Source organism: Cinclus cinclus, chromosome 11 (assembly GCF_963662255.1).
Source record: "Cinclus cinclus chromosome 11, bCinCin1.1, whole genome shotgun sequence".
Taxonomy (NCBI): Eukaryota; Metazoa; Chordata; class Aves; order Passeriformes; family Cinclidae; genus Cinclus; species Cinclus cinclus.
In genome coordinates, this window is record NC_085056.1 from 18,622,901 (window position 1) to 18,649,057 (window position 26,157).

Sequence of the window (26,157 nt, forward strand, 5' to 3'; positions counted from 1 at the left end):
AAGGAGAGAAAAAGAAATAGCCTGAACGTTATACTGGAAAAAAATCAATAGCACCAGAAATCCAGCTTACATGCTTCTTTAACTTCAAGTGTGAGTCCACAATTTAAAATAAAGAGAGGAATTCCCAGGTAGATGGATATTACCCAGAGTATAACAACTTCTGTGTAGTTACTGGATCTCAGTGTAATTCGCTGAAAGAATAATATTCAGCTACTACCCTAAACACATTCTGGTTTTGAAAGCTCATAGTATATTGTAATATTATTTGGTTACTTTTATTAAAACTATGCAGGTCAGCCAGACTCTGCTGTTCTCACTCTCCCCAAACATCGGAACAGGGCTGGCAGAACTGGCCTGTCTTGCACTGCAGTAACAGCAGCCTCTCTGCTCTGCCCTGGATCCTCACACCTGACGTGGTCAGAGCCCTGTTCTGGTCAGGGTACTCCAGAGCAGCTCAGCCAGAGCTTCCCAAACAATGGGAATTGGATGGTTAAGCATCATAAATCATGGGAGAATCTTGGTCACTGTCCTTGGTGCAAAAGATGAACAAGCCATGTGTTGTTAGGGAACTTCTCATGAAGAAATGCATATTGTACCTGTATTTGAAAGTTAAGTTTTTTTTCCCTTGTTGAGCACAGCAAATGCTTTCCATCACTGATGAGGTGTAGTGGGATGCTGATGTGTGTGTGTAGCAAAAGGTCTCTGTCCTCTGTGTACCTGCTTCCCTTACCTATGGATGTAGGCATGTGCCAAATTAAATTAAAGAATTTGTGATACAGAAATTAACATACTAGGAATGTTTGTTTAGTGAAGTATTTTAATAGCTGTAAGTGCACTAAAATAGACAGACTCTTGAATAAGGGGAATTGGAGCCATCAGCCTGATGGAGGGCTGTGTCCTGCCTCCAGTGCTCGTGGCTGAGCAGCACTTTCCTCCTGCTGGTCTCCCACATGAGAAACTGGGGATAAGTGACCAGTGCTGATGGGCCTCATCCATCAGCAGGTGAAGAGTTTGGGGTTAATATCCTTGTAAACCTGGTGAAAATGAAAAGCTTGAAAAGGAAGGATCTCTGTTCCTTGCTCTGCTCATTGCAATTGTTTGACCTCTTCTTCTTCCTGTTGGGATGTGTGGCTGAAGGGATACAGGGCCAGAGTGGCTCTTGACTACCAAGATAATTTTTTCATTCAGGAAAACACACAGGCTTCTCTGCCTGGGATTAGTGTTTCCACTTCCTTGTCTTAACCTGCTAATTTATGTTGAGTTGGTACTGTTTCTACAAACTAAAAGATAGGTATAGTGCATCAGAATATGAATACACACACATTTCCAGGAAATTATATATCAAAGTCATCTGCTAAAGTGTCTTAAATGTGGAGATAGGCTATAAACAACAAGCATCTCTCACCCTTAACATGGATGCTCTGTGGTATTTCAGAAATAATAGGTAATTTTCACTTCAGTGGATTTTATTACCTGTTGCTCCAGTGGAGTTTAATTAATAGTAACAGTGATCAGAAAACAGAATTATCCATGGCTTTGTTTTAATTACAAAATCCATTATATACCTGATTTTGCTTTTTTAGTAGTGGCATAGAAAGAAGAAAGAAAATCCTTCCAGAGATTCCTAAGGATGATTCTGCATGGTAGATTATAATGTTCTTTATGGATTATTGACTTTTAAAAATACATGTTGATACTATATAGACTAGCTCTGATCTGTAACAAAAATAGATACCGTAACCTGAACAGCAAAATATGAAGTATTAAATCCAGGTAATAGATCCTGCAGTTCCTTCAGGTGCTCAATAGTTAATGAGTGTAATATCCTTCAGAAGCACAGCAAAGTGAGCATATGGCTCAAAAACTCCTATGGCACCCCAGGATCTGCACTGGGAGGCAGGAACAGGAAGTTACAGGAATTGGATGGGGATAAACGTGTTACCTTGTGTGTTACCTCCCTGCTGTGAGTTGACCCTGACTGGACTCCAGACACCACCTAAGCTACTCTCTCACCCCTCCACAGCTGGACAGGGCAGAGAAAATATAATGAAGGTTCATGAGTTAAAGACTGGGAGAGGTCACTCAAGAAATACCATCACAGGCAATACAGGCTGGAATTGGAGATATTAATTGGATTTATTTCTAACAAAATCAGAGCAGGATATTGAGAAGTAAAATAAACTTCCCTCCAGCACCGCCCTCCTTCCTAGCTCTATCTCCTCCCCTGATGCCACAGGGAGACAGGGAATGGAGGTTTTGGTCAATTCATCCCCCATGGCTTCCCCTGTTGCTCAGGGAGAGGGGTTGTTCCCCTGCAGGATGGTGGGGTCCTTCCCACAGGACAGTTCTGCAGGAACTGCTCTGGTGTGGCTCCACCTCACAAGCAGCAGTCACACTGCACCTGCTGCAATGTGAGTCCCTCTCATGGGAACACAGCCCTCCCAAAACTGCTGGGACCTGGGTCACAGCCTCCTCCAGGCATCCACCTGCTCCAGCATTGGATGGGCACCTTCCCCACGGGCTGGGGTGGATCTCTGCATCCCCATGGACCTCTGCATCCCCATGGATTTCTGCATCCCCATGGATTTCTGCATCCCCATGGATCTCTGCATCAACATGGAACTCTGCATCCCCATGGATCTCTGCATCCCCATGGATCTCTGCATCTCTATGGATCTCTGCATCAACATGGGTCCCTGCATCTCCATGGATCTCTGCATCCCCATGGATCTCTGCATCAACATGGGTCTCTGCATCTCCATGGATCTCTGCATCCCCATGGGTCTCTGCATCCCCATGGATCTCTGCATCAACATGGACCTCTGCATCTCCATGGGTCTCTGCATCAACATGGACCTCTGCATCTCCATGGATCTCTGCATCCCCATGGATCTCTGCATCAACATGGAACTCTGCATCTCCATGGATCTCTGCATCTCCATGGGTCTCTGCATCCCCCATGGATCCCATAGGCTGCAGGGGCACAGCTGTTTTACCATGGGCTTCACCACGGGCTGCAGAGGAACTCCAGCTCTGGTGCCTGGAGCACATCTTCCCTCTCCTTCTCCACTGACCTTGGTGTTTGCAGAGTTGTTCCTCCCACATGTTCTCACCCAGCTCTTCTCTGGTCACAATTACAACTGTGCAGTAACTTTTTTTTTTCCTCTTGAATCTGTTATCACAGAGGTGCTACCTCTGTTTCTAATTTGGCACAGCCTTGGCCAGTGGCCCATCTGTCTTTGGAGCTGCCAGGGATTGGCTCTGCCAGACACGGAGAAGCTTCTGGCAGCTTCTCACAGAAGCCACCCCTGTAGCCAAAGCTTGTCCATGCCAACCCAATACACTCCTCCACCCCTCTGCTGGCATTGGACTACACTGCCTGATGCTCTTGTTAAAAATTGAGACTTTAGTATCTCTTTTGTTCTCACAGGTCAGTTTTGTTTTGAACATATGTGGTAGCTCACTTGTGTCATCAGGATTGACAGGCCTGGGGCTGAGTGATGCCAAGCAGTCCCTGTAAGACACTGGCACCTGAGCCTGCCTTGCTGAAGGGAAGGTGCTTGCCCCAGCCATGAGGGAGTGTGAGGAGCAGGAGCTGGTGGTCAGGGGGGGAGCCCGCGGAGTGGTGGGTGACCTGTCTGACACCACGGGCTTGGTGCCTGCACTGCACTTGGGACTGGAAGTTGGTACCTGCTCTGGTAATTGCTTTTGCCAGAAACTCCTTCTGGGGCACCTCTCTGTGCCTTCAGGCACACGTGGCTGCTTGGATGTCATAGTTCGCAGAGCAGCAGTTTATACCCAAAGTTATACCCAAAGTTTATACCCAAAGACTCAGGCTCTCACATACAGAGTTTTTCCTCATCACTGTCCAAACAAAAGATGCTTAAAACTCTCCCCAGCCGAAGCACCCTGCAAGCCAAGCACACTGCCTGCAGCACTCTCAGGTGGTGCAGATGCTGTCTTTGATGAAGGTGGAAGAGCTGCACGGGCAGAGCCTCACGGGGTTTCTGCAGCACGGGGCAGCCAGGCTGGGAGGACACTGAGCAGGCTTCAGTGCCTGCCTCTCCTCAGTGCTTTCTTCTCTCAGCTGCAGAGGGGCTTAAAATCCCTGCTCAGAGAGCGGGGAGGAAAGGTATGGTACAACTGGCACACTAATTGTAGCTGAGGTTTTAAACTGAGGCAGATCACAAAACCTGCTGCAGCCAGATGCAACTTTTAGCCACGTTCCTTGCTGTACAGGGCGTGAGAGAGCTTGTGCCCTGGCAGAGGCAGTGCCTTCACACCTCTCTCATAACTAATGCCAGGCTGGAAGGCAGAAGACACCCACCTCCGGGTTACCCCTGTCCTCCTCTGGCCAGCCTGGACTGCTTTTCAGACAGACTGGGTGTTTTAAAGTACCTCCCTGGGGAAAGCAGCTGCAGGTGTTTCCCCATTATGGTTTGCTTTTCTGAGAACTTGTGCACAAATCCAAACAATTTTACAGAAATAATGGAAATAGGAAAAATGCTACTGGGAAGGTCTGACAGCAGTGTCCACTGCCCACTCAGTCTGTCCTGCTTCAGCTGGGCTGTGGCAGTGCCAGCAGGGAGCTGGCTCCTGGCACTGGCACTGCAGAGGCTTTCCAGAGTCCGTTCCCAGCAGACCCTGCCTTGTGATGGGACCAGCAGCAGACTCCTGACAGACACAGCTATGTGAGCAGCACTGCCAGATGCAGTGTAAGGCCTGTCAAGCACCTCTGCTCCAATTCATGGCATTTTTTCTCTTCCAAGCAGATAACAGTATCTATCTACCCACCTTGAGCAGGTATTTCAGAGATAAGCAGCACTGTTTGTGCTCAGCAGCAATGTCTGGACTCTGCTCATCCACCAGGGGTGCTTTGCTGGCGTGTCCTGCAGGGCAGTTTCAGGTCATGCTCAGTGTCCCACCTCTAAACAACCCTCTTCTCTCTCTCTGTGGCATTTCCCACAGCCACCTCCTCCTCCTCCAACTCCATAGCCAGGTCCCAAAAGCCAGGAGCAGCTGACAGCCCCCATGCAGCACAGGGAGATCTGCAGAGCAGGAGGGCACACGGAGGGGCAGGTTCAGCAGGGAGGACTCTGGGTGCAGCACAGACCCACCTCCTGTTTACAGGACCCACAGACAGGCATTTCTCCCTCCTTCCCCTGTCCTTCCCATGAAAGTAGGAAAAAGACACGTTTTAATGACAGTTTGCTGAAATGTGCGTTCCCTGCTGATTTGACATTGGGCAGAAAAAGTGTCTACAAAATCAATTTTTAATAAATGCAAACAGCTAAATTATGAATGACAAAAATATCACTGAACAGTTAAATATTAATCACATAATTACTTAAATTAATACTTTTAGTGTAATATTGTGATAGAGAGTTCTGCTTGAGCTGTGTCTCTGTGCTGGCCACACCAGTGCACAGGGGACAGCAGGACCACAATGACCCCCACAGCAGGGGGACCTGGGGGCCTCGTGGTGCCACAGCCCCAGCTACTGGTTGTTTCACAGGTCCCACAATACTGGGGCTCTTCTTAAGACCTCTGGAACCAGATTTATTAGGAAAGAACTTCTATTTTCTGTTCAAAATAAGGCTGTCTAGAAAATGGCTAAACTGGCCCAAACTAGAGAGCAAACTGCTCCACCCCAAAACCTTTTCCATCCCAAAGTGCCATGAAACTCCCCAACAGCTGTGTGTGTGATGTGCAGACCCACAGCTGTGCTCAGTGATGATCTTTGGGAAGACCAGAGGTGCTCTGGGGGGAGCTGGGGGTGCCAGAAGTCCTGTCTGCTTCTGGAACGGAGTTGGGAGAGTTGATGGAGAAGGTGATGTGTCCTGAGCTCTGCTGTGGGGGCTGCACTTAATGCCCTGCAGCCCCCTCTGTGCTCCTGCCTCAGCAGGTGCTGCAGGGAGCCCAGAAGATTGGTGACCAGGGCCAGGGGGTGGGCAGCAGCCTTCTGTAGGTACTTGGGAGCAGCTTCTTTCCTTGCCTGAGAAACTAAGACAAGAATTTACTGGCACTCTTGTCCTTGTGGGTTGGCTGTCTTTGTTGTTTGTTTTTAATCTAATAAAAGAAGATCTTAATATCATAGTAAAATTGGTACAAAGCTAGAAACTCGCCCCTCGGCGTTTTGGCGAAACATGATTGAAAATGTAAAAGTCTTCAGCAGAAACAAGAGAAGCACAAAGGAACAGTAGGAATGGGACCAACAGGTTGTGTTCTGGCTCTTGGGAGAGGCAGAGTGCACCAAGCCAGGGCTCGAGGTGCCAGGCTGGAGCTGGACACCAGCCCATGGTGGCTGAGGACAGGGACCCTCTGGGGACTGGGGTGGGCAGCACTGCAGAGCAGTGAGCAGGCAGGTGGGGAGAGCACACTGCTGGGAGGGCAGGAGCAGCCAAGGAGGAAGAAGAGGCAGCTGGGAGGATGTGTGCCCTGAGCTGATGGTGTGAGCATGGCAGGGCTGGCCAGGGCAGTGGAGGCAATGGAGAGACACACTTGGCATCCTTAGGCTTGCAACTGCTGGAGTTGATCCTGGCTCAGCCTGCTCCCTGTATGGAAATTAAATACTGGACACAGATTATACAAGTGTTTGAATGAGAAAGTGAAGGATCTCTTGCAGAAAGGTGGCAATGCTGAAGAAGTGTTCATTGTTCAGACTTGCCCTTTGCCGTAGGATCCCAGTGCAGCTCTTTGTGCCTTGTCTCCCTTTCCCTGTGCCTCCTGCCTCTTCACAGGCATCACTGGAGGTACCATTCCTGTGTCCTGTAAGCAAGTGCCTCCTGAAAATGCCACGAACTAATTTGTCCACCAGTACAGTACTGGTTTCCATGACCACTCATAAAAACAACCATTTTCAGGGTGACTACTGCCCAGTCTGAGCTGCAGCAACTCCCCATGATTTTAACTCAGGGCACACTGAGTGGGTGGGTCACTGGAGGGAGCAGTTTCCTGAGGCTGGTACCTTATTTCTGATTGATCATTAGCGAGTCTGTCCAGTGCAAAACCCTTCCTGTCCCCCTGCTCTTCTGACAGCCTGAGTGCATTCTGCTTCTCTGCTCCTGTGTGAGGTGTTTTGTTCTGGCCACCAAAGACCCATCCATGGAGAGCTTCATGTCCCAGTGCAGGGCATGGAGCTGCTCCTGGTCACTGTGCTCTTCTCCACAGCTTCACACATGGTGAGGAATCCTGTCAGGAACTGTCCCTTTGAAGCTGCCATGTGAGTTCATTTTGTGCTCTCACAGCATTGCATTTTCCAAAGGACTTTCCCAGGTATGGTTTAAACTGGTGAGACGGGAGAAGCAGGAGCACTTTCACATGCAGCATTACAACATGCTGCAGTGAAGTTGGTTTTTGGAACATAGCAGCCCCCTAAAATGTCAAATAAATCCTTAAACTATTCATCACTCTGTTTTTGGGGTGGCAGTTAAGTCTTTCAACACTCTGTGAGTTTCTTTCCCCAGCAGTAATTTTGCTGGTGAAGAAATACAGCTCAGGGCACTCCACAAAGTGGAGCCTCAAAATTCATGTTTTGTTTTCATTACCAAAAAAATGCTTTACTACATTAAAGAGTGGCCCATTAAAATTTTGTACCCTGTCTTCTCTGCACCCTGTCGTTGTTGGCAAAGCTTCCCCTGTGCCCATACAGAGCTGAGCAGCTTTGCTTCTGCAGGCTCCACAGAGAAAGGGCAGCAAAGGAGAGGAGGCTTCAGCCACAGCTCAGCTCCTTTAGATGTAAGATCTCAAAACTTCCAACAGCCATGCAAATTTCCTCAGTAAATGTATGTACAGAACCTTAAGCTATCCAGTGCTTCTTCTGCTTTCACTGTATCCTAGCATAGCACATTGCCAAAGGAGATAAATTAACTGTCTGGATGCTGGAATAAAATGTAATGCTGTACAAAGTAGTATATTTAACTGTTGTGGGCAAATGGCACTAAAATAACAATAAAAAAGAACACAGTGAATTACAGGAGTCTTACTGAACCTTGTGATTGTATAAATTAATTGTTGCCAGGTGAACTGGGTGATATTCTCTGATACTGTAGGAATGCTGGAGGTTGGAGAAAACAGTAAATAGTATAATTAGGGTTTAGGAGAGGAGAGCAGTTGCTTATTCTCACAAGTAACTCAGACTAGCTGTATTGTGGCATGGCCATGAGAGCAGGCATTGAAACCTGGAGCTTCCTTAATTAAGAGGGCAGAAAGGTTTTTTAGCAAAATTCAGTGGAGACTTACTAAGTCTAGTTTTATTTAATATCTCCACATTTTATTTAGATATAAATGCCACGTTAATAAATTTACACCTATACTAGCAAGTGAGAAGATCAGGGCAAGGTGCAGCTGTGGGCCAGGGCCCAGGGCACAGCCAGGAGCACCAGCAGGGCAGTGGGGCAGCAAACCTGCCCCTTCCCAGCACCTGGATGGGCACTGGCATCACTTCCAGATGCTCGCCGTGCTGCTGGGGTGGGTGGTGGTGCTGGGAGGAGGGAGGCAGCAGGGCTGTGGTCAGCAGTGCTGGACATTGCCTGCAGCGAGGTTTGATGAGCTTGTTTTCCAGGGAAGGGGAAAGCCCTGCCCTGGTCTCGGAGGGGATTTCATGGGCCATTGGAAGGGGTGGCTCGATAGTGAAACCCAGCCAGCTGTGGGATAGCCTCTCTGGGAAATGGAGGAGTCCTCACTGGCAGGATTATTTAAGACTTGACTTTGAAAGATGAGACACTCTGCAGTTGGGAACAATGCTGCCCTGTCAGAGAGATGGACTCAATTACTTAATAGGTCGTTGCTGTCTGTCTCCTGCATTTTCCCTTTCAAGAACATATATTCAGCTGGGTTATTTCTCATGGGAAGACAAAGCATTGTGAGAGAAGCCAGGCATTTGGAAGGGAGAGGCTGCAGGAGTGGCAGCCAGGCAGATGCCTGCTTTGCTGTCTGTGGAGCAGACTCCTTGGGACTTGAAAAACCTGGAGTGGTGTAGCTGCTGTGGTCCTTTGGGCCCCGCAATCAGCTGATCCCCCGTTCTCACAGCTCTTGCTCCCGTGTTTTTTTCTCACGAGCGATTTGCCATGGTGCTCTCCCCCTGCCAGGCTCATCCCCAGGACCAGGTGGTGACACTGTGGTCCCACAGGCCGTGCCATAGGGGCTGCATGGCCATTGGTTTCTGTTTTCCCTAAACATTCTGCACTGGCTGGACACTGAGAGGTCCATAGAGCCCATCCCAGTGCATGGGCAGCCTCTCCTGCAGCACAGAAAGGCTTGGATGGTGTTTGATCAAATGCCAGCCAAGCTGGAGGCGAGCTCGTGGCCAGGAACCATCTCTGCAGTAACCACTTGGTTTCCCATTAGCAGGACGTGGTGGACAGGGATGTCTAACAGCCAGGGACTTGTGTTCTCACCAGAATCACTGTGCCAGCCGTGGGTGAGCGTTCCAGGGTGCTTTCCTGGCTGAGGGCAGCACGAGCTGGGTGCCAGGGCAGCGCTCCCTGTTCCAGTGTCTCACTGCCCACACCCCCAGGGCACCCTCCCTGCCCTCCTGCATGTGTTTGTCACCAAATTAACATCCCGCATTACCTTATGCACTTTGAATTGATGCACCTCCATTGGTTGTTCTTAAGCCCCAAGGCTGTAATGAGATTTTGTCTCTTTTGCCCATTTCTTTTTCTCTTCTTTTATTTCAGAATAAGTCGTCTGTTTAATGGCACAGAGCCTATTGTCTTGGACAGTTTAAAACAACATTATTTCATTGATCGAGATGGGGAAATTTTCAGATATATATTAAGCTTCCTAAGGACATCTAAGCTACTGCTCCCAGATGACTTTAAGGTAAGGAAAGCTGTAGTCTGCAATCTGTTTTTTCCTCCCGTTCTGTCATTTGTTTTGGCGCAGGTTGGTTTGTATGCCTGACCTAAACACACTTAACTAAATGTTGCTGTTTATTTGTTAGGAATTTTAGTACTTGTATATTACACCAGGGATGCTGTTATTTAATAAATGGACCAATGGTTGTCATGGATACCAAGAAAAGTTAAATGATTAAGCTGTTTCAGTTTTTCTAAACTAATTGTATTTTCTCACATTTTTAGCTTATTTATCAGGGTATAACAACAATTAAGAAGCAACGTCATCATCTTGCATTTAGCAGGGTTTAATGCTCAGAATCTGAAAGAAATCTTTTGAATTTGATATGTAGAGGACTTGAACTGTGTAAATTTTTTTCTTGTTAGTATAAAATGAAACCCTTAAACAAGCCCATTTCTGTTAGACAAAACCAATGCAGATACTTTGATTTCAGGAAGCAATCTGCTCACAGTTAATGTCAAAATACTCTTGGGAGATGGAATTGACTGAGGGCTTTTTAAGGAGCAGGACATGTTTTGGATGAAGTTATGATGCTGGTTGCTTCTTTGCAGGCCCTGATTATTTAAAGGCTCTCCTTTTAGCCTTGTTTGTTTGGCTTTGCACTTACGAAACTTCCAACACTGTCACCCTTATGTAGAAAATTAGAAGACAAAAGTGTCCGAACTGTAGATGACAAGATTCAACAAAAGCACTTATTCCAGGATGAAATGATGAATAAATTGGGATGGCATATGGGGATCTGCTTGGTTAGAGGATGCAGAGCATTGCTAGGAAGGAAAGCTGCTGCTTTCACTGAAATGCCATTTCTCTTTGTTGTACTGGGGGGCCACAAGATCACTTGGTCAGTGACTGAGTCAGTGCAGAGCTGGGGTGGTGGCTCTTGCTTTGGAGTAGAGCTGGTCCTTGTGCTGCAAACTCAGCCATGCTCACCTGAGTCAGGAGGATCATCAGGTGTGACCCCACTTGGAGGGTCTGCAGCTCTCAGCTTGTCCCGAGGCAGGCCGAGGTTTTGGCAGTCCTGGGTTTGAGCTCCAGCCCAGAAGGGCTGTGCTGAGCACAGGTGCTCCTGGTGAGGGGCAGGTGGGCTGGGGAAGTTGTGAGATGGGGGGAGCCAGAGAAATGAGGGCTGGGTGGGAGAAAACTGCAGAGAAATGAGAGAAAACCTGTGTGTAGTAGTGAAGCTAAAGAGCAGCCCAGCCCCAGGGGTTGTAAGATGGATCAGGGAAAGGGGGTGGATGGAGAAGTAGGAGAGGTGCAGGAGGGATGCTTTAGCAGCAGTGTTTTGGACAGTCCAGTGGGACAAGGTGTGAGAAGAAAGGCTAGGAGAGAAGAGAGAGGTGGTTTGAGCTGATCATGGCCTCGACCAGCATCCACATTTGAGGTGCTCAGTAACAGAACCAGCAGGATTTGGCTGGAGCCTGGAGGGGAGGGTGCCCATGTGTGCCAAAGATTTGTGCACACAGCGAGCCCTGGCAGGGCTGGAGAGGCTCAGGGAGCTGTGCCCAGCTCAGGCCACTGCTCCAGACCATCCCTTTGCACAGGGTTAACTGTATTTCGTTCAGTTCCTCCCTGGGAGAGCTTTAGAGCAAAACCCAGGCTAATGAGGGCTCAAGAACAAAGCAAAGCATTGCTAGGTAGGGAGTAACTAAATCAGAATGCATAGAAGAATGCGCTGTAAAGCTGTATTAAAACTGCACTGTAAACTGATTTAACTTCACAGAAATCGTGTAATTTTGCCAGCATGATTAAAGTGTCAGAAGACAATAATCAAAGGCAGCAAATGGAATCACTTGGTGTTTTTAAATGCAAAACTCTATTTAAGGTATAAAACCTGACAGCTTTTCCAGTGAGACTTGCATTAAATGTTCTTTATGTCAAACAAAGCATTATCAAGTGTTTTGAATATTTATTAGTTTTTACCCCTTAATTTAATCAAGCAGTTTATTAGCCTCAAGGTTTAGCCAAGTTGCTTTTCAACTTGAATTGCTGCTCAGATGGTTATTTTGGAAAGTTTGGAATGCTAGTACCACACCAGCATTATTGTGTTTGCTATTTCAGCATTGTTTTCAGACTAAGTTAACATTGAAATGCAGAGAAAGTGGGGTGTGTGTTCCTAGGCTAGTGATTCTTTATTATCGAGTCTGAGTAGTGTGTTTACAGTGAATATTAATTACACTTGCAACTACCACTAAGCCAGAACTTGAAAGTGTCTCCCAGGTCTTCCTGCTGAAAGTAGCACTCTTATGTTTCCTGTAATTTCCCTGGGTTTGGGGGATTTTAAGCCACATGAAGTGTGCTGAGGAGTCAGAGTGTTTGGGCTCTGCTCTGCAGCCAGCCCATGCCAAGCTGGTGATGGTGCCCAGCCTGGAGCTGCTTCCAGCTTCCTCTGCCTGCTCTGGTTCATGTCCCAGAACCAGACTCACTGGTGATGCTCACTGTGAGCATCCCTCGAGCAGAGCCTGGGGCCAGCACCTGCCTGGGGCCAGCACCTCTGGCACACTGCTGGGTGAGGTGGGGCTGCCACAGGAGCTGCTCCTCCTCTGCTGCACTCCTGCCTTGATGTCCCCTGCAGTCAGGGGAGCTTCCTCAGGACATGTGAGCAGCACATGTCAATGCCTAACTGCACACACACCCAGGAGCTGTTGTGTCTCTTGTCTGAGGCTCACTGCCTGCTCAGAAAGCATCAAACAGAAATGCACATAGGCAATGTGTGTGTGGTTCCTCCTTCTCAAAGAGGGGAGGAGCACAAAGGCACAGGACATCTGAGTTTTCTGTGAATTACAGAGACCACCTGTAACACCAGAGTGACAAGGCCACCTCACTAATTTATTAATATAGTTACTAAATTTGTGTGCTTGCATCTAAAATCTTCACAAACTGACCTTGGGAAATGGTGCAGTCGTCATTGTAGAAGTGAGCAACTTTCTTTCACAGCCAGGAGTCAGATCTTACCAGGTCTAAAAATATAAAAGAAACATTGAGTTAGGATGACAGTGTGTTGTTTCATGTAATAAAGAATAACAAGTGAAAAATGGACAGAAAGAGCCATTTCAGCCTGTTCAGGAGTCAACATTAGGTACAAAAATAAAGGATGTCTCTGGTACTGAGAGAACAGCATCAGGTCCGTGGGACACATGGTCTCAGTCTCTGCCTGGGCAGCAGATCTGTCCCAGCCCACTGGCACTGACATGGAAACAGCAGCACCCCTGGTCTGCAGGTCACACCTCCCACCTCCTTCGCAGGAAAATGTCACCCTTGGCAGAGGTGACTGCAGAATTTAGCCTACTTGAAATCCACCCCCCAAAAAAGAAAAAAAAAAACAACAGCAAGCTTTTCTATTGAATTATTTTGTGAAAGGCACCACAAGGCTGCCTCTTTGAAAGATGTGTTTATGCTTCCCATGAGATCTAAATGTAGGCCAGAAGCTGTGGCTGGAGAAAGGATGTGTGCATCCCACCTGCCTGTCTGCTCCCTCTTTCAAGAGACCGGGCAGAATTTCCCCACCAGTTCCTGCAACAGCCACAGGAAGTTGAAGGCTCATGGTAGCTGTAAAGGCTTTTAGTGGTACTTTACAGAAAAATTAAAGGCTGTATTGTCTGTCTCCCCTTTCAGGCTATCAAAGAGCACCCTGCTTGTGGCTGCCACTGGGGGTGGGAATTACCTTTGGAATAAAATGTGTTCCTAGGCTAAACAGAAGCAGCTCCACTATCTGTCACAGTGCTTGGCTCTGGTACTGCTGTTGGGGACCTGAGAACACAGGGAAATAAATAATGCTTGTAAGAAATGGGAGATGAATTAGTCCTGCAGGACAAGGAATTCCTGGTTGTTGTACAAAATCTGCTGCCTGCTGCTCAGCAACAGTGCACTGCCAGCAGGCTGGAGCCTGTGGGAGAGGGTGCAGTGTCCATGTGCAGGGACCAGTGCTGCTGTGGGACAGCAGCTGTGCTCTGGGGCTGAGTTTCAGTGAAACTCTGTGCCCTTGGCCACTGTGGCTGCTCCCTGCCTGTTCCAGTGAGATGTGCCTCTCCTGGATGGGGCTGGGAAGATTCACGTCTGCATCTGCCTTTGATAACTTTTTGAAACTTAACAGCATGGAAATGTTTTCATGCAGTTCCTGTGGCACCTCCCTGCTGAGGGCTCTTGTGGGTTTAATTCTTTTAATACTTTACATTTCATATTAAACTTCAGTAAATCTTCAGGGTAGGATTTGATATCTACAGTGCAAGGGTAGAAATACCTATGCCAGTATTTCCTGGGCATCCTAATCATTCAGTGCAGACAGTCCAGAGCTGGGCTCTCCCAGTCTGGTGGCAGAGAGGATTCTGAACAGTGTATAAAACCTGAAGGAAAAGATGGTGGGCTTGGTGTGCAGAGCCCATGACCCTGCCCAAGCACAGGATTTAGAACTGGACCCCTATGCTGTGAGCTACTCATTCTGTATTCCTGGGTTTGTGAAATCCTCTTTCCTCCTTAAACACACTGTCAGATTCCCTCAGTGGATGCCCCAGTCCCTCCCTGCAGAAAGGCCAAATGCCCCACAAGAGGAGCAGAGCAGAGCAGAGCCTTTGCTGCTGGTGGCTGTGGGGTCACACAAGGTGTCCCTTCCCAGCACTGTCACTGGTGGACAGCAGAGACTTTTTCTTGCCTACAGAAGACTCTTTTTTATCCCCTCCACTTGTTACTGTGCTACAGCACAACAAATTCTCTTTATTGGCACTGCCTGACAGTAGGTGCCCTGATTCCCTGACATCACCTCTTGGCACCAGCACACCTCAGTCACCCTGTGCCCTTCTTCAGGTGCACAGCCCTTCCCATATTTGTGCTCAACCCAAGTGTGGAATAGACACAGGCATGAGGGTCTGGCTTTAGGAACAAGCCCAACCACCATGGCTCAGCCCAGGCTGCTGTAGCAGTGCCCACCTTGTCCCACAGAGCATGAGATGCTCCAGGACAGCTCTGATTCCCACACAGCCACCTCAGTTTTCGCTCTGTCATTCTGGGAACAGCATTGGAAGAGCTATTCCAGTTGAAAGCAGGTTTTCTTCTCACAAAATGGTATCAGAATGTAAAATTGGTCCTGTTCATTTTAGGGCAAATGACAGCTAGCAAGAGTCACTACAAAGCTGCAGTTGATGGGATGGGCTGAGCTGGCTGTGAGAGAAGCAGGGGTGGTGCGATCCTGGTTTTGCCTGGTTTTTGGCATTGCTGTTGTGGCTCGGGGGTGCAGGACCATCTCAGTCCTGTGATTCAGGATACTGCCAGGCTGGTCCAAAGCCAGACAAGGCAGTCACAGACTGTGCAATGCAATGGACTTCACGTCCAGCACTCAGGAGCATTCTGCTCTCAAAAATGAGGGCCTGTTTTTTCTATCACTGTTCCATCTCTTCCAGATTTTACTGTTGAGTTTTCTTAGCACACGTTCACTTGGTTGATTTTACAAATAATACCTTATTTTATAGTGTCCATGAACCCAGATACTATAAAACTGGTTTTTCAGGACCTGCTGAAAACAGCAGATGACTTTCCATTGCCTTCAGAAAGTACTGGGTGCTCCTGTTCACTTTACACCATTGCATTTTTCCTTAGCATTGCTTGTTTCCTTGCTTGTAAAAGCAAACCATGTCACCAGCAGTGTTGGCAAGTGACCATGTGGCAGGCCACTGCACACACCTCTGTAGGGAATACAGTTAGGTGGCAGACTGTGCTGATTTAGTGTCCTGCACAGAGAATTCAGAATTTTTTTTTTTTTTTTTTTTTTTTTTTTTTTTTTTTTTTTTTTTTCTAATTTAGGCCACTAATCCCTGTAGGTTTAAACTGATCCCCCCTGTTCAATACCCAGGGAACATCCGTGGTGAACAGAGAAAAGCAGTAATGCTTGGTGGGAATACCTTCCATCAGAGGATGAGGTTTTGGGGCTGATGCTGTCTTACCTGAGCCCAGGTGGTGCAGCAGCCTCCACACCTCTTTGTCTGGCCTGTTCCCAGCACCAGTTGTTGGTTGTTTGCAGCTTGCTCTCTGTGTGATTTCTTCTTTAATCTTCTCTTGTTTTCCATCTTCCAGCTGTCCCGTGAGAGTGTTTGTTGCCCTCATTTCTTCCCACTTGCTCTTCCTCTCTGCTTCTCTTATTCTCCAGTCCTTTTTTCTCCCTTAGCCTGTGTGCACATTGTCCCAACCTTGGCAGACATCAAAGAGATGTAAAGGATTGGATGTCCCTTTTGTAAGTCGATCACCTTGCCCTGTCACTGTGAATATTCATGTGTCTCCAGGCTGCAGGCAGCCCAGGGTGAAGGAGCACCTCCACCACGGGTGGGTCTGTGCTGCCAGATTTGAGCAGAGCTAACTGCTTTGGTTCAGTAATACCCTGCAGCAGGAGATTTTGCAGGTTAATTCCAAACCACTATGAAGAGTGGCACCTTTTTGTGCTGCATGTTCATTGGCCTTTGATTCCCCTTCCTCCTTGAGTCCTGGGGCAGCAGCACACCCGTTATTTTTCATGTAATTTTGGTGCCCATTTCCTGATTGCTTCTTGTCATATCATTCTTTCCAGTGAAAATAATTTCGGTCATTTCAGTCATGATTTTTTCTTTGCATTTAATTTTATTTTTCATTTCACGGGTGTAGAACTGGCCTTTGTCCCAGGTGCTGACCTCCAGCACACCCCACAGAAACACCTGTGGTGCAGCATTTGCATGTGTAAGGAGCCAGGAAAGCAAACCCAGGTCTTTGCAGGGAGGAGCCTGAGCTCTCCTTGCTCCTCTTCCCCTTGGAGGTTGGAGGAGGCTGGGGGGAGCAAAGTGCCCCCAGGGACCTTGTACCTCTGCTCCTGGTCTGGCCTGGGGGGCTCAGCGGCTCCTGGGGTCTGGGGATGCTCACACCCTTTGCCTCCACGAACTCTCACATATTTCAGCTGAGGTGGGAAGATCTGTCAGAATCTGATGAAACAATCACTGAGCTGGGAATTGGATCCAGTTGGGAATTTGAAGTGGCCAAAGCCCAGGTGAAGCGATGGACAAATGGCAGGGAAGAGCTGCTTCTTCTCAGCCATTGGAGCACAGAGCTGAGGTCCTGGGCAGCAGGATGGCCACTGCCTCCATGTCATTTACCAGGCTCCAGAGTACACTCTAAATACATGAATAGTCATCAACTGCAGGCAGCAGCTCAGCTGCTGTAGCTGAATTTCAGCCTCAGCACAGACAGGTGAGAAGTGAAGCTGAACTGACATCTCCATTTCTAACGTGGTGAGAGGCGACAGCGAAGCCCGAGATGTGCTGTGAGATCAGAACTACCAGAGTGGAGATCAGGGCTTGGAACACCTTCTCTTACATCAGGCAGCTTTGTTTATTGCAACCAGCTATTTTAGTTTCTTAATCCAGGAGTAAAGCCTTCTGGCATTGAGCTTGTGGGATAATAAATGAAAGGATAATTCAGTGCAGTGGGACCTTCTCAGTCAGCTCAAAGACTCAATACCAGCACTGTGTGGTTTTTCTGTGCAGGTGTAAGTACCTGGCTACCTGTTGCCTTTGCTCTCTTGCTGACACTACATAAGCCTAAGTAGGTCAAACAGGAACAATGCTCATTTTTAAAAGAGAACTATAAGCATTTCTAGTTTCTCCCTCTCTCTTTTTTTTTTTTTTTTCCCCAGGACTTTAATCTTTTATATGAAGAAGCAAAGTATTACCAGCTGCAGCCAATGATTAAGGAACTTGAGCGATGGAAACAAGAGAAAGAACAAAGGAAACATTTCCAGCCTTGTGACTGCTTGGTTGTAAGAGTGACTCCAGATCTGGGGGAAAGAATTGCATTGAGTGGAGAGAAGGCTTTGATAGAAGAGATCTTCCCAGAGACCGGGGATGTCATGTGCAACTCTGTGAACGCGGGCTGGAACCAGGACCCCACCCACGTTATCAGGTTTCCCTTGAATGGATACTGCAGGTTGAACTCCGTGCAGGTAATGAATGGCCTTTTGTGCTGCCTCATCCGTGTCTGGGCTGCTTTCTTACTATGTCTTGTTCAATTATTTGCAAATTATTTGCTTCTGCCCAATTACTTTCAGTGCTTATACTGCAAGGAAACATTTTTCTGCCTGGTGAGATCACAGTCTTTCAGGTTTTCCTAAGTCTAAGCAGAAAAATACATTTTGATTTTGTGTATGTTAGTGCCATGCTGGCCTCATAATGGTGTTATACTGATAAATGCTAATTTTTTTCATCAATGTATAGCCTTTGGCAGTTTTTTTTTTCCCTCCAAAGTGCCTCTAGGAAGAAAGAGAGAGTTCCAAAAACTACAAAAAAAATCTCCACACCATTTTATAGAAAATGCAACAATGTGTAAATGCATAATTTATGTCTCACTCATAATTAAATGATGGTGCCTGCGGGATGGACTTAAAAAAATTGATCTCTGCACTTTTTTTTTTTTTTTTCAAAAGGATGTTCTATAAAAATTGCCCAGAGTATTTTAAACAAAAATGTATTTCATTTTATACTCAGAGTTTCGACATTAGGTTTAGAATTAAACACGTGAAACAAAAGAAGATAAGTGGGCAGACAGGTGGATGGCAGCAGGAAGGAATGCACGGTCTGTGTTGAGGCAGCAGCCTTGGGCCAGCAGTGCCATTGTCAGGGATGCCCAGTGCTGCAGCCAGAGCTCTGCTGCCGGGGGAGGATCCAGCCCCGTGTCCCGGCCTTGGGCTTTCATTAACGCACGCCAGGCACAGCTCCCGGTTTTCCTGTGCATTCCTTTGGAATCCGCTGCGGATGCTCGTGGTATGGGAAGGGAAATCGACCTGGAGGGGAGTATTTCCCGAGTTACCGTCCCGTGCGGATGGGCCGTGGCTGCAGGGGCGAGCCGGGCTCCGGGAAACGCCGCGGTTGTCTGGATAAACTCCCCTGTGGGCAAAACCCACAGAAGAGCTGGTGTGTGCTGGACCGGCTGCGAGGGAGGTGCAGCAGCAAGGGAGGACAAGAACCTGGAGCTCCTGTGCCTGTGTGGGTGTTCCACCCTGTGTCCCCAGGCTGCCAGGGGACAGCAGCAGGAGAGCTGCAGCCCCGGCTGGGTGAAGGTGGGTGCAGGTGATGGTGACCCCCCAGCGCACCCTGGGCTCAAACCATCCCAAACCCAGGGCCTTGGGGGGTTTGGCTTCAGCGCTCCCAAGCTCAAACTTCACCAGGCTGCGGTGAATTCTGTCCTCGGTAGAATTTCACGCTTGGCAAGGTCTGGGGTGGGTTTGGCAGGGTTTGGGGGGGGCTGGGGCTGGTGACAGGCTGCTCCCTTCGCTGGCAGGGGGACAGGACAGGGAGGGGTCTCCATTGCTGTGCTGGGAGCAGAGGAGCGCTTTAGCTCAGGTGAGTGGGTAGGGAGGAGCATCTGTGTCCCAGGTGTGCTGTCCATGTTCGACCCGGTTAAACCACACATGGATTCGAGGAACTGGAACCATGCAGGGTCACAGTGAGCCCCTGACCAGATCAGCACTGCCTGGCAGAGCTCTGGGTACCCACAGGGCTGAGCACTCAGCTCTCTTTTATCCAGTGCTGGAACTCATAGGATACATGTGCCACATGTGTAGTAAAAGCTGAACACTAATTACTGTTATTATTTGAATATGTTTTGAATTTAGTCAAAATTCAGACAGAATCAAAGGGTCTCTTTTCAAGTTCAGGTTGTGGAAAAAAATTCTGTCAAAAAGTTACAGCATAAGTAATAGTGTTAAATTACATCATTTTACTAAGTTACATCATTTTAGTATATAATTAATAGAAAGTGTTTTCAAACACTTTCCGGAAAATGATGCATTTCTGAGACCAAAGGCTGATGAAATCAGCAGCTAATTAGTATTGGCTCTGATGAACTCTGGTCAGCACGCAGACACTGCTCTTCCCCCTCCAAGGATTTTTTTGGCAAAACAATTTTAAGTCAAAAGTTGGAAGTACAGTGAGGCAAATGCACAGACTTAAGGAAGATGGGTAGTGGTAGGAAGAGCAGAATTGTTTGCAAAGAATCCCAAAGAACACAGGAAGCCTTTCTGCTGTTTGCTGAGGTGATACATTACTTCTGGCTCCCTATGCTCTGCTCAGTGTATTTGGTAGCACAGTTGCAGTATTTTTATATTTTTTTCTATATTTGAAAAATATTTTCATTACATGCTTTATATCAAGAACTGTGCATAGAAAACAAAGAACATCAACACCTAATAGGCAAAAGAAAAATACAGTAACTCTTAATTTTACACCCATTTGTAATTATATATAGGTATAGGTTTTTACAACTCCTTGCAATAAGTTCTGGTGGGAATAATGAATTTACCTTAGGGAAAATTCTGTGATACTTACGAATGTTGAACATTGACTCTTCATAATTAAGAATATATTTGTTAATATTCTGCAAAATTTAAATGAAACACACTATGTGAAAGGATCATGTTCCCATTTGGAAAACTCTCCAACAAAATCAGATGTGCTTGGAATATTGGAAGACAGCATATATAAAATCTGAGCACAAATCCTCTCTTTAATAGTGTGCATGTGTCCCTGTTCATGGGAGAGTCAGAGCTGACAGTCAGAGATGGTCACTGCTTTCCCCCTGTCCATTATCTTACCTTCAGAAGAAAGAATGTGTATGGAGTCCAATTTAAATGGAATTTAAACCTGTCCATGCTCAAAATGCTGTTCAGTCTCATGCACAGAAGCACTGAAAGGAGCCTTTCTCCCTAGACCTGAGCTCAGCCTCCTCCAAGGGACACTCAAAACTGCAGTGTTTAAACATCCTCAGCGTTGATTACAGGATTTGGCCTGTTCTGTTTCTTGCTGAGAAAATGGATGATGCCAAGGTTTTTAACACCGGATTATAGCCTGCAGTCTGGTCCTTCCAGCAGAAGGAAGGACCTTTTGCTCACGTACTGAGCAAGGATGAATGGCTTTGTTTGGCACGTGGTGCTCTGAGGTGTAATGTCTGTCTGGGCTGGGTGTTTGCAGAGAGAGGCTCAGTGAAAAAGAATCCTGTGTTAACATCTGGCTTTCCCTGGCTTTGATCTGAGGCGAGCCAAGGGCACCCCCCTGCTTGTTATGTCTTACAAGCAAATTGATTTTAAAAACTTTTTTTTTTTTTTTTTTTTTTTTAGTAAGGATTTTGAAGTCCCATCTGTCTCAGAAATCTTACCTGTCAATGCTCTGTTCCACTGTCCAGTTCAGTGGAAGAAGCCTCTATTCCCATGGCTGGGTTTTCTCTCATCTTCATCCTGTCAGGGCTAGGAGCAGTGATCACAGTACAGGCAGAATCTACTGCAGCCTGTGAAAGAGCAGCCTGCTGATGTCTTCTTATTCCTCCTTCTGTCTCAGGCTCCTCCTGCCTTCCTCTCTGAGGAGGAACAGTGCTGGTGTCTGTACCCATTCCTGTCCTGCAGGCCACATACAGCCTGGGTGAATAAGAGGGATGCTTTCTCTATCTTAAATGTATTTTCTTAAACCACTCTTTTTTTCTTCTCTCCCACTTCATTTTTCTTCCATACTCTGGTGTGATTTTTTTGATCTTTCAGTTCTACTACTTCCTTGCAGCGTAGAGTATGTAAAAAATCAGGGCAAAAGTCAGGGAGATTTGGCAGACGTGATTTTCTGAGAATGTTAAGTCCCTGTGTCCCAGGGCCAGGCAGAACTCCTCAGGCAAGTTGATTTTCAGCAGCCTCTGCATGACTTGGGCAAAGCTCTGCTGGAGCAGCCCCTTTCCTTTGCTTGTCCTTAGAGCCAGGGTAGCAAGAGTTACCCCTGCCTACCTTTTAGTTAGCCCTGAAAAGCCAGACCCTGGATTCAATGCAGATGGATGACACAGGTAGCCCCTAAGGAGGGATGGAAGGGATTAGAGCCAGCAAATGCTGCTGCCATGGTTTGCACTGCACCACGACACCACCTTGGGCACAGCTGTCCTCCCAAAATCGCATTTCTGGAAAAAGCAGAGCCCATGCTCAGGCAGAAGGAATGGTGCAGTGAGAAATGCACGGTGGCCTGTGGTGGGTCTGTGTGAGGGCAGTGCTCTGGTGTCAGCACTGGCTGCTCGCAGTGACACTGAACACAGACCAAACTCCTCCTGCAACCTAAGACCAGCAAAGTACGAGCTGACTCTGGAGGTGGAGAAACTGCTTAGACACTTCTCTAGGATGAAGAACAAGTTTGCAAAGGGCTTGGTCCAGGTTGCTGTGGATACAGAGAGGTGGCACACGGGGCTGGTGCTGCTGTGACCAGGATCCTCGGGTATAATAAACCATGGGGTCACTTCCCTGCTCCTCCCGCTGCCACAGTGAGAGCCACACTTTGGGGGAGGCTCTCGGAGAACAGCACAGGCTGCTCCTTGATGGCATTTATTAGAGGAAAAACACAGCAACCATTCTTCTAGGCTGCCCAGGACTCAGGAGAGCCTGAGTGGGGGTCCTGCATGGTGATCTGCCCAAGGTGGATCTGGCATCTGCCCTCACCTGACTCCAGGAAAAGCCTGGTGTGTCCTGCTCTGCTGGGAAGCCTTGAATATCAACACGCTCACCATGTGAAAAACAGCCCTGATCCCAGTGCCAGGATCAGTATATCCTGGGGAAATGTGCTGTGTGACAGGCACAGAAATTAAAGTTGCCTCTGGGTTCCTTAAATTCATGCATCTAAATTACACTAACTTTTCTTTAGGAGGAGAAAGAGAAAATACGTATTTGGGCAGTACAGATTAACCTCTTTCTTGGGCCAGAACATTTCCCTGTTGTCCACGTCCTGGCTCTGCATCCTGTCCCTGCCATGCTTTGCTCCCTTCCAGCGAGGGCAAACAGCTGTGATTGCCACAAAGATCTGGTGCATGTGTCATTGGAACTCCTAATACATTTTCATCTGCCAAGGAAGAGCTGCTCAGCCCCTCTCTCTCTCAGACCGTTCATATTATTAATGAATAATTGGCACTTTTTTTTTTTAAACTTAAACCTGATGTTGCTTTCTATAAGGAATGAGAGTATCAATACCACCACAGTCCAGTATTTCACTCTATAATGTACTAAGCTGCTCTGCTGAGTGCTTATTTCTTTGATTAATTTTTGTTTTCTACAGGTTTGCTGAGAGCGAGACTTTAATCACAGTATAGTCATTTAACAATAAGTTATAGAATTATAGCTGAATAATATTCATTCAACGAGGACTCAAAAGACTTAATCCATCATTTAGATCTGGTGCTTCTGAATGCTTTTATCACCAAAATTTGCTAAATACTAATCTGATTTTTTTCCCTCCACATTGCAGGTGCTCGAAAGATTATTTCAGAAGGGATTTAACGTGGCAGCTTCCTGTGGTGGTGGGGTGGATTCCTCCCAGTTCAGTGAATACGTGCTGTGTCGTGAAGACAGACGACCACAACCCACCCCAACAATCAGAATAAAACAGGAGCCCCTGGACTAAGCCCTCCCCGTGTCCCCTTTGTAACCATAGAAGTGTTTAATAGTCCCTTATGTGAAACACTAAGGATTTGCAAAACAGTATTAGCAAACAGATTTTGACTTTATGTTGCCAATTAGTGGTATTCTGAAACTACCTGTCACACAGCCAGCCATGGAATGCATTTGAAAAACCGGTTGTCTGTCGTTCACGGTGGAGTTCCTGAGCACACTCAGCATGGCAGGGCTGGGATGTACTTTGGGCTGACCAGCAGTGGTGTGGAACAGGCAAAGCTACAGCAACCCTGGCCCTGGAGTGGACTTGTGCAGCAAGAGCCATGGCAGCAGTGGAACGGAGTGGCAGGAGCCCAGGGACACCCCAGAGCTGCGCTGCGGGGACCGGGGTGTCTGCGGGAGGAAGAACCCTAAAAACTGCACTGAAAAAAAAAACCTTCCCTGACTGCTGCCCCTCCTCCATATCAGATGTGCTGTACACCCCCAGCATCACGGTCACCTGGTGATTGTACTCACCCACACGAGCAAATGGCTTATTTTTATACTTCATTTCCAGCTGAGGTCTCTCTCTGTGAACAGGATCCAGAACCAGGAAAAGACTGATCCATAGTCACTGGTGCTCAGTACTTAACCCCCACCCCCCACAAACCAAACCAAACAAGTGCAAGAAATTAGACAGGCCCACTTATGGCAATATTTGCAACAGGAGGGATCTGGAAGCACAAAACAAAATGCCATCCACCATCACACCAGGGTCACATACCTAGTGGAGCTGTAGCTCTTTTAAAGCCAATCTTGTTTTGAAGTAGCAACTGTTAAGTTTTGCATCATCAAAGAAGAAGCCACCCCTTGTTAATCATTTACTAACCATGTTAGAAGCCCACATTTAGCAGGAAAATTTAAGAATTTTGGACAAGCCCGCTCTTTATGGATCTGGAATTCTTGTGAAGAGTTGTTAAAACCCTGTATTGCCGTTGCCAGATGATAGCAGGCCACCTTCAGTTTAAATTGTTTTTTAATTTTAAATTATTATTAAAATTCTGTAGCTGCCCTCTATCTGTGTAACTTTCTCTGTAATGAAGTCAGGGGTCTGTCTGCAGGAGGGTCCTGCTTCTGCCAGGACTTGGCACTGACTCACAGGGCTTTCTAACTCAGGAGACAGCACCATGTTTGCAGGTGCAAGGTTATAAATAGCATTCTGCTAAATCCTGTTTATTGGTGTTTAGCATGATTGGGTCCTCAATCACTAATTCATGTGTTAATCACAATTTCGTTTCTCCCACATTAATTTATAGAATACTGTTGTAGATGATGAATTTTAATTAAACTCTTTTTAGATGCATAAATACGGCCATATGGAACAAAGGACAGAGTATTAAGTGGTCAGCAGTTCTTAATGCAAATTGATTGCAATCAGGCAAAATTTAGAAGACACATTTAAGACTAGTGTTTTCAAAAGCAATGAGCTGTACCGACTCTCCAAGGTAAAATCTAGGCAGGGGTCTAATTTGTGGAAAAGGGCTGGATACCTGTCCATGGAAAATCAGAGCTCTGCAGGTTTTCTCACCTTGGTCACCCAACTCGGAAATCTCTAATGGCAATCCCGGCCACTTGGCCTGCTACCTTAGCAGAACAGTTGAGCAAATCTGTCTACTTTAAGAGTTGTAAAGTTATTTTATTTTGTGGTTTTATACTTGTACGACATTCTAAAGTTGCTAGGCATTGCCATATTTAAATATGTGGCACAACATTCACCTTTGTATGTAAGATATCTGTAGAATTGTATATTATACATTTAATATTGTAAAGAACTTAATGTATAATTGTCATGTATTTGTGTATGCACATTTCTTATACAGTACTTCATGCCATAAACATTTCTGTAAAGTAAATGAACAAAAACAAGCACGTAGGGTGGAACACTCACTGTATCTCCCATGTTGTTTGAAAGAGGTGAGAATTTTTGATTGTGTCTTTTCCAGCCCTTTGCTCCATTCAGCTTGATGTAGCCATGTCTTACAAAAAGATAGAACTGTTTTATTTATTACTTTCATACCTTTAAGTCCAAAGTATCCTTCAGGTCCATTCAGGTTCTTGTTTTTATCCTGTATCCTCTCCTGCCCTGCCCTCTGGCACGGGGCGAGCTGAGCACTTGTGGCAGCACACCCTGTCCAGTTCTTACCTCTCAGCCAGGGAATAAAGGTGATATTCCATCCCAGGGGCTGCTCCTGCCCCTGGTGCTCTCCCCAGGCAGCTCTGGGGAGCGCAGACTGGGATGGTGCTTTTACACATCTGTGGAACGTTGGAAGTATTTGTGGTTGCTTGGTTGGTTTTTCCTCAGTTTGGTGTTTACTGTATTTTTTTATGGCTCAATAAAGCAGCTCCCGTAGTTGGGGCAGCTTTGCTGAGGTGGCATTGGAAAGGGTTCCAGGCTGCACCAGCCGAGTTAAATGTGAACTTGAGATGGAAAGTTTAAAGCATGACATCACAGCATTGACTGCAACACAGCACAAAGGCAAGGAAGACATGTGGAAACAATCACTTTCTTAGAAGAAGTATGCCTTTAAAAAAAAAAAAAAGTTAAGCTAGGACATGTTCTTTTAGTTAGTAACTTCAGGTCACTTATTTAAAGATTATTACAGTTTCATTTATATATTTTTTACTTATTTCCCTATATTTTTAGGCATCAATATCAGCAAAAACTGATTTGAATATTTACTTCTGGCCTTAAACCACAGCAACATAACTTAATGAAGAACATTGCTCAGCATCACTAAGATGTTTTAAAGCACCACTGAAGCCCAGCGAAGCCATGGTGCGCAGCCAGCACACGTTTGCGTGGCGAAGGCCAAGAAGCAAAGCACAGCCTGGTTTTTCACCTAATTCCATTG

General features: G+C 46.8%; 1 protein-coding gene across 1 annotated transcript in view; it reads left to right on the forward strand.

Moving 5' to 3' along the window:
• Nucleotides 1-23,276, forward strand: part of KCTD15 (potassium channel tetramerization domain containing 15) — a 37,928-nt gene extending 14,652 nt beyond the window's left edge. Inside the window, exons 3-5 of the mRNA XM_062500175.1 lie at nt 9,681-9,825; nt 17,504-17,809; nt 23,121-23,276. Coding sequence (XP_062356159.1) covers nt 9,681-9,825; nt 17,504-17,809; nt 23,121-23,276 — 607 coding nt within the window. The remainder of the gene's footprint in view (nt 1-9,680; nt 9,826-17,503; nt 17,810-23,120) is intronic.
• The last annotated feature ends 2,881 nt before the right edge of the window (nt 23,277-26,157 follow it).